The 8,897-nt window shown below is 45.6% G+C and overlaps 1 protein-coding gene across 2 annotated transcripts in view; it reads left to right on the top strand.

Annotated features, from left to right (window-relative positions):
- The first annotated feature begins 237 nt into the window (after positions 1 to 237).
- Positions 238 to 8,897, top strand: part of DEPTOR (DEP domain containing MTOR interacting protein) — a 132,170-nt gene continuing 123,510 nt past the window's right edge. For both annotated transcript variants that reach the window (XM_039227217.1, XM_039227218.1), the window contains exon 1: positions 238 to 527. In XM_039227217.1, the coding sequence (XP_039083148.1) occupies positions 427 to 527 (101 nt within the window). In that variant the 5' untranslated portion in view covers positions 238 to 426. The remainder of the gene's footprint in view (positions 528 to 8,897) is intronic.

Below are 8,897 nucleotides of genomic sequence, written 5' to 3'. Positions count from 1 at the left end.
CTCTGCCGATTTGGAGCACAGACGGTATAATAAAAATACCTTCACACTTGTTCAGTCATCTCCTAACCTTTCCCCAAGGTCCCGGAGCACGAGCTCCGTGGGTAACGAAAAATGAGGTCACCTCTGTAACCTGCACCGGCGCACTCTCCGCAGGACCGACGCCCCGCCCAGATGTTTATATTTTCCTCCCTCGGCCCCGCCCCCGACCACGCGGGGCTGCAGCCACCGCCCCAAGCTGGAGTTCCTGGAGCGCAGCAGCCCAGCGCCCCAGCCCACCCGCAGGGGGTTCCCTCTCCAGCCAATCGCGATGGAGCAACGGGACTGCCCCTAACAAAGATGGCGGGGGAGGCCTCCGTGAGGGCAGGCTGATTTAACACCCAAACCCGCGGCGTCTGGGGAAGACAGTGCGAGCGGCGCGGCCCGACCATGGAGGAGGGCAGCGGCGGCAGCACCGGCGGGGGTGGTGGAGCGCAGCAAAGGGAGCTGGAGCGCATGGCTGAGGTCCTGGTCACCGGGGAGCAGCTACGGTAAGGCGCGGGGCAGTGCCGGCGGGCGCGCGGTGGCACTGCCAGCCTGTGTCCGCAGCAGTCCCGCGCGCACACGCGCATGCCTCGTGTTGGGGACTCGCGCTGGGCTGCGGGACCGCCGCGGGCGCGTGGACGGTCGGCGTCGCGCCCCTGCTTCGCTGCTGCAGCCGGGCGTCCGGCGACTCGGGACTGGCGCGGGGCGCCCCAGGCGGACGCGTGCGAACGGCTGGTGCGCGCTGCGCCCCGGCCCCGCCGCTGCAGCCCTGCGCCCGGGAGCCGCGCCGCCGCCCGCCGCGCGCTCCCTCTTCCAGGGCACCTGGGCACTACCAGGCCTGCTGGCTGCCCGCCGGCCCCTAGTCTGTCCAGGGAGCGAGAGGGTGGGCGGGCAGCCCCAAGCCGCTTGCTGCCCCAGACTCTTGACTCTTAAGATGAAAGCGCCAGCCCAGTGATCGCCTTCACTTGAAGGTTTTCCTTTTCGCGGGCAAGTCCTGCTTCACTCCTCTGACCCTCAGCGTTTTCATCCGTAAAATGAGGCTGGTCACCGGGACCCCCTTGAAGGGGTGTTGTGGGGGCTAAGCCCCAGTGTCTGAAAAACTACCTATCACTGAATTGGCACATCCTGGTCAATCGACATTCGGGTCCGCAAGGGGGCGTGGAGGCACCTCACCTGGATGCCCGCTGTGCCAGCTCCCCAGCGCGCACATTTTGGGGAACAGAGTCCATCGGCCTCAGGCTGTTGCAAGAATCAGGAATTGACGGGTCTCATCGCTCCGAGGACAGGCAGTGAACCCCAGATCACACTCCCCCCTTTAACATTCGCATCCCATCCCGGTCTTTGGATTCATGGTTGAGTAATGTACTTAATACGATCGGTTCCGCAGTTGCCTTTCGTGTGGTCATAAATCAGTTTGCCAGGGGGCAAAACCCTGGCTCTGAAGCGTTTGAGCCACAACTTGCGTGCCTGCCCCCGGCCCAGCTGGAATGAGGTGCTCGCCTCTTCTTTCTGATGCGTGGCCAGCATCTCCAGGCTCATTTTGGTTTGTAAATGCTGTGTATCAGGACCTGAAGGAGAGAATCTTGCAAAGATCCCTGAAGGTTTTTAATAACCACCCTGCTTGCAGCACTTAGATTGAGGAAGTAAGTTTTGGAAGTCAGTTTGTTGAGTTTAACGTAACAAAAGGCAAACTGCACATTTCTGTCCCTCGATGATTTTTTATTATATAATAGTCAAAATTCAAGGGAATAAAGGCTTGCTTTTCCTTCATCAAGAGTATTTTCTCGTTGAAAAAATTAAAGCTTTTCTGATTCAATCTGAAACAGTTTTTAATAATTTATCTGCTCCTTGTTATCATATTAGCTTTTTAAAAGTCCTCACTTGGGTACTTTTCATTTCTTTTTAAATAAGTTGCAGTGGCTCTCTTTGTCCAGGAAGCACTTTCTCCTTCAAGATGCAGCTTAAATGCCCCTTCCCTGGGGGTCTCCAGAGCGGTTGTTTCTCGCCTCTGCCCTAGCACCCCTCTGCACCCCCACAGTTTTGAGAGCCGTGAGTAGTAGCCTGTTGGAAACAAGATAGAAGGCTCTCTCTGGGCCCCGGGTCAGTGGGTTAAGCGTGGGAGTTCTGTTCAGGTCATGATCTTGAGGTTCTTGAGTTCAAGCCCAGCATCAGCCTGAATCAGATTCTGTGTCTCCCTCTCTCTCTCTGCCCCCCCCCCCACTCGCACTCTGTCTCTCTCTCAAAAATGAATAAACATTAAAAAAAAAAAAAAAAGGACTGTCTTTCACTCTCACTCAGGAGGTGGACCTGGGTTTGAATTTCCGCTCAGCCACTGTGTATCCAGTAATTATCCTGAAGTTGTTTTCAGTGAATCTTGGGTTTGCGATTTACTAGTGGGCGACCTTGAACAAGTTACTTAACTGAGAATGGTGGGTAATAATGGAGCCTCCCTTACAGCGTTGTGAGGATTAGATGAGTTTGTGCTTAGAACACTACCTGGTATATAGTAAGCACCATGGCAGCACTAACTCTTGGCGCTCTGTGACCTTGGACAAGTTAATTCACTTCCCTTGAGCCTCTGTTTCCTCCTCTATAAAATGGAAATGAAGAGAAGCACTTCATGGGTTGTTGTGAGAATTTGCCCCCGAGATTCTTGTGTTAATGAGCATTCAACAAATGGCTGTGGGAATTAATCAGTATTATTGGACTCTGTGCATCACCACATATGACTTACAGCCAAGCAAGATCTGGCAGCAAGGACTGGGTGGCAGTTCAGGACACAGGGTATAGAATCAGGCTGCCTTGATTCTTATTCTACTTCCACCGTTTAACAGTTTTGTGACTTTGGGGTCAGTTGACTCTATCTGGGCCCGTTTCCACATCTCTGGTAAGAATTTTGTGAGGGTTAAATTAGATGCTACATGTGAAAGGCTTAGAAAATGTTCACTATTTAATTTAATTTTGGAAAAGTGTAATCACTTCTTTTTAAAAATTTCAGCCATCTTAGTACTGTGTCTAGCACATAGTAATTGCTCAATAAGTTAGATTGACTAGTGTGTATGATTAAATATACTACTGTAAGTACAGATGATATATTCAGAATTTAGGAATTTTTTTTTTAAGTTTATTTATTTTGCAGGTGCCTGGGTGGCTCAGTTGGTTAAGCATCTGACTCTTGGTTTCAGCTCAGGTCATTTTCTCATGGCTTTGTGGGTTGGCGCCCTGCATCCAGCCCTGAGGCTCTGGGCTGACAGTGTGGAGCCTGCTTGGGATTCCTTCTCTCTCTGCTCCTCGCCAACTTGTGCTGTCTCTGTCTTTCTCAAAATAAATAAGCTTCAAAAAAAAGTTTATTTTGACAGAGAGAGAGAGAGAGAGAGCGCATGCGAGCGAGCTGGGAGGGGCAGAGCAAGTGGGGGAGGGGCAGAGCCATTGGGGGAGGGGCAGGGAGAAAGAGAGAATCCCAGGCCAGCTCCGCACCATCAGTGCAGAGCCTCATGTGGGGCTTGAATTCTGCAACCTGAGGTCATAACCTGAGCCAAAGTCAGACGCTTAACCAACTGAGCCCCCCAGAACTTAGGGATTACTAGAGGAACCTCTCATGAAGGGGTGGGAATGCAACCGTCACTGCCATAGCACGTTCATACATCCCTAGCTGCTTTCTCACAGTCTGACTGTGGGGACTTTATGGTGTGCAGGCTTCCTGCCTCTAACTGCTTCACATACCTGCAGCTCCCTTTGTCTTCTCTTGCTTTTCCTCTGCTTCTTTCGTCATCAGCAATACGGCAAATGGAAGCGATAAGGAAAGAGATACCAAGGATGGGATTTGAGATAAAAAATTGTACTTCCTGGCCCAGCTCTGTGCATTTTATTTATTTAATATTTACGAAATAAATATTATAAATATAATATTTAATGTTTATTAGACACACACATGTATATACATATGTATGTATTTAAACTCCTATTCCCTTGGTCAAGTCAGCCGCTCTGGGCCTCAGTGCTCTTACCTGCAGAATGGGAACAATAATACCCTTCCATATAAGATTCGTGGTGGTGGATCAAATAGGCTAGAATATGGGAGGGAACTTTGTAAAATAAACCATAATTACCGTAACTACCAATAAACCATATAACCCATAACCAAGATTAGTTATTGTTGTTATGATTATTAGAAGCTCCAGATGTGAACCTGAGGGCTGACTCCACAATCCTGACACTTTGAGAGGCAGTTGGTTACATAAGGACCTGAAATGAACTGAAACTTCCTTTTCCAGCCTGACTGCAGAGTCCTTTTCCTAATATTTTCATTCTTTCCCTTTTCATTAAAGAGTTTACTTCTGTGTTCAATGTATTTTTATGGTTTTGCATCTTTAAAAAAATTTTTTTTAATGTTTATTTTTGAGAGAGAGAGAGTGCAAGCAAGGGAGGGGAAGAGAGAGAGGGAGAGACAGAATCTGAAGCAGGCTCCAGGCGCTGAGCTGTCAGCACAGAGCCCGACATGGGGCTTGAACCCACGGACTGTGAGATCATGACCCGAGCCAAAGTCGGAAGCTCCACTGACTGATCCACCCAGGCGCCCCTATGGTTTTGTCTCTTAAAACTGCATTCAGAGAGCGCTTCACGCCAGCAGGAGGACAGTAGTAAAACAGACAGTAATAAGTGTTGGCAAGGAAGTGGAGAATTTGGAACCCTGATACGCTACTGGTAGACAAGTAAAATGATGCAGCTACTTTGGAAAACAGCCTGGCGTTTCCTCAAAGATAAAACACAAAACATATGACGCAGCAATTTTACCCCTAGGCATATATTCAAAAGAAATGGAAACATATGTCCACATAAAAATTTATACACAGCTGTTCACAGCAGCAGTATTCGTAATCGCTAAACACAGCAACTCAAGTGCGCACCCACTGAGGGGTGGATTACAGCGTGTGGTGTACCCATGCAGTGGCATGCTATTTGGCATAAAAAGGAATAAAGTACTGATACCTGCGACAGCATGGATAAACTTTGAAAATATGCTCAGTGAAAGCAGACACAAAAAGCCACGTATTGTAGGACTTCTTTTATGTGAAATGTCCGGAAGAGGTAAATCTATGGAGACAGAGGTGGTTTCTGGCAGCAGTGGGGAGGGAGAATGGAGAGGGTGAGCGCTAGGGTCCCAGAGCTTCTTTTGGGGAGAAGGGAAATGTTCCACACTTGATTGTGGCTATGATTTCATAACTCTGGGGGGTGTACATAACACCATCGCATTATACACATTAATGTATATAATGGATGAATTATATGCTATGTCACTTACATCTCATAAACCTATTACAAAAATGGATTTGGATGAAAGTTTTTTTTTTTTAAATATTTTTTATTTATTTCTAGGAGAGAGAGAGAGAGAAACAGCGTGAGCAGGGGAGGGTCAGAGAGAGAGTGTGTTTCATATTCTGAAACAGGCTCCAGGCTCTGAGCTGGCAGTCAGCACAGAGCCCGACACGGGGCTCGAACCCACGAACCGCGAGATCATGACCTAAGCGAAAGTCAGATGCTTAACCGTCTAAGCCACCCAGGCGCCCCGGATGAAAGTTTTATCAAAGGGTGATAAAAGAATATTAGATGTATTTAAATGAATTTTTGATTTTCTGATTGGCCAAAGAATGCAGTGACATTTATCAAAACATATTATTACCATATCAGATAGAACTGATATTTTACATGTATATTTTTACAGTATTCTTCTTGATACAAAACAGAAAAGGTGCCATAAATAGTCAAGAAAATCTTCTCAGAACGTTCCTAATTTGAAGATAATTAACCGTATATAAATCATTCATGAGTGGGGTTTCATATTATGAATTTTCAAATCATTTGTTATTTTTATGTTTTCTATATGTGTCGTTTATCTTGAAAGTTGCCCATGTAGTCATAATTGTGACACTAAAACATTCAGAATCTACCTCGTTTCTTCTCTAGGATAATCCCAGAGATACAAGAAAGTGGTTTGTGATACAGTGTTTAAATAAAGAATCCCCAATAATATCACTGTTCTCTTTGTGGTAATAATAACAATAATATTCACTTATATGGCATTTATTACCTGCCAAGGAGATGGAGAGATATCTATATATGTATACATCTATATGCCTTTTATATATGTGTATATATATATCTTTAATCTTTATAGCAACTCTATTTAGAAGATATGCTTATCACCCTCAGTTTACAAATTTGAAAACTGAGAAACCAAGCATTTAAACCAACTGGCTATAGGTTATCCATCCATAAAGCGATAGAGCTGAAAGTGCCTGTTCTTAGGCAGGATACTAGACTACAATTTAATGATGTCCTCAACTCATAATTTAGAGGGTTACAAAACATAATGATAAGGTAAATGTAAAATGGAATCATGTATATAAGACTTGTCACATTCTCGCTTGACTACTTTTTGCAAATAAAATAAGCAAATGATTTTTTCCATTTTGTTGGGGGGAGAATCCGATTTATTTCCAGAAGTGTTTATGTTTTGACAAGACAGAATAGTCACTTCCTCTACTAACTGTTAAACTGGGTCTTCCTTGCTATGTAGTTTTGAAAACTTAATTAGAATTCCAGTCATTCTGAATTTGTAATCATTTTAACGGGAAGATAAATTGCAGTTCACTGTTTTGCCAGCTGTGAGGATGGAAGTGGGGTGGGGAGGAGAATTAAGAAGGTAATGAGGAATGCTTAATTAAGAGGGAAAACATTTCTAGCATTCCAGTTATGCTCATCTACCTAGACTAAATATGCTAATTACAACGATCTCGTCCAATCACTAAAAGCTGGTTCCCTATGAGCAATTTAGCAAGCAATGAGTTTAAGCTAAATTGTAGGAAACTGTAGTTCTTTCAGATTGTTTAATGTATTTGCCTTTTTGCTCTAACAGACTGCCTTTCCAGACCCTTACGGTTTTGTTATTACCTTTTTCAAAAAAACACGTTCAATAAGTGTTGAACTGCTTCCTGAATTTGCTTTGCAAATGTTAATGCAGTGTGCAGGTATGAGGTAAAAATCGGCTTATTGAACCAAAAATCAAGCTATAATAAAGTAACCGTGAGATAAGGAATTTAGAGCATGCCAAATAGAAAAGGGAGAAAGAGTCTACTTGATTGCATTTTGAACATAAAGCATTTTAAGGTTGGCCTGAGATTTTCTTAGGGTGTAGCCCTACTGGAAGCCATTAATATGGAAGCTAAGCTCTATCAGACACTGTAAGATGAAGGGAATAGCCAGAAACCACCACCCAGAAGCCACTACTGAAGTCTAGAGATCCAAACAGAAGGAGAACACCTGTATTCTTCTAAACAGCAGAGATAGGAGCCGGGAAATTATTGCCTATTTGGGGGAAAAAAAAAAAAAGGAGGGGGGTGGTGCTGTAGGAAGCCAAGTAACTGTATCTGGAGTCAATGCAGGGAAGCCTGGTGTAGGGTGTTAAATTGCCTTGGAGTCAGAGGCCCCTCCAACATTCAGACCCTGTTCCTGTGAACGTCTTTTCTGCTTCACAAATGGGATGTGAAGGCAGGGAGCAGAACCCTGGTACATAGCAGACCCTTGGGAATGACTCGTTTCATAAGCTGGAGAGAGCACATGAAGGTACTTTGTCACTTGTAAAACACATCATGCAAATAGAAGGCGTTTTAGTAAGTGCTCAATAAACGATATGGAGTTATTTTATACCCTTATGCACCTATTCATATGTAAACCTTTTTCTGCAATGACTATTAGTGGTTTGTGAATAATATATTTGTGTTTCCTCAAAGGCCAATGCTGGTATTTCAGTTACGGCTTCTGTCTTTCGGAATCAATAAACCTGGAAATAAGTTAAATACATCTCCAAAGAAGAGAATGGAAGGGGAAGGAAGATCGTTCTCTCCTGTTATTTCCAGTATTCATTTGTCTCAGGAACTCGCTTCCCTTTATTAAGTAGTGGCTCTTCAATGTTTGGTTTCTAGGAGTTCAGTGATTAGGAAAAGGCCGAGAAGAACGATGATCAGCCCTCTTTATACACAGCAAGTCACCGCACTTTTCTGTTCCCCTCATTGTCTACCACGGAGAAGCGGAGTCTAGATCCGAGATCCTTAACCAAATTTGGAAGCTCCTGTCGGCGACTCTTTTTGTGGATCATTATATCCTTGAGGGACATCAGTGGAGACAGAGCGGGCTCTGCCGTAATGCTTGCACGCAGCTGTTCCTGGTGGCGATGCACGCAGGGGCCAAGGAAGCTATTTTCGTCAGGGCTGGCTGCGAGGGTTCAGTCCTGGAGGAGTTCAGAGAGAACACTGACCTACTCAGGTCTGCACAAAGAATCGCTTTTTTTTTTTTTTTTTGGTAGCTTTTAGTATAATTTTAAGGGTGGCCAGGAGAGATGAGCCAAAGCCAGAGAAAACACATCTGGGAGTGTGGGACGAGATGTTCCTTTGTATCTGTAGCTTTCAGATTAACAGCTGTTGCTAGGGTGTGGCAAGTGGGGACACTTGCCAGGACCCTCCAGCTCAGGGAAGCCCGTGGCAGCTGCAGCGGAGGGAGGAGGGGGAGGGGGTTAGCCGCTAGTGGCACTGAAGTCTCAACTCTCTCCACTCTTCCCCCTCAGCTGTGACTTGGGGCTCTCTGTTACTGGTGGTGGTTCGCTTACTCGTGTTAATGCTGATGACACCGTCCCTTGGGGACACTTGTATCCACCCACTTCTGATTCTGATATTTACCCAGAGATTCCTTTTTTTTTTCCCCATAAGTTCTTTTAAAGCTTTTTTATTTTATTTTTGAGAGAGAGAGACCGAGCACAACGCAGGGAGGGGTAGAATGAAGGAGACACAGAATCCCGAGCAGACTCCAGGCTCTGAGCTGTC

This window comes from Hyaena hyaena, unplaced genomic scaffold, assembly GCF_003009895.1.
Source record: "Hyaena hyaena isolate Hyena2069 unplaced genomic scaffold, ASM300989v1 scaffold_26, whole genome shotgun sequence".
NCBI lineage: Eukaryota > Metazoa > Chordata > Mammalia > Carnivora > Hyaenidae > Hyaena > Hyaena hyaena.
The sequence above is the reverse complement of the archived record's forward strand: the minus strand, read 5'-3'. Positions and strand labels throughout refer to the sequence as shown.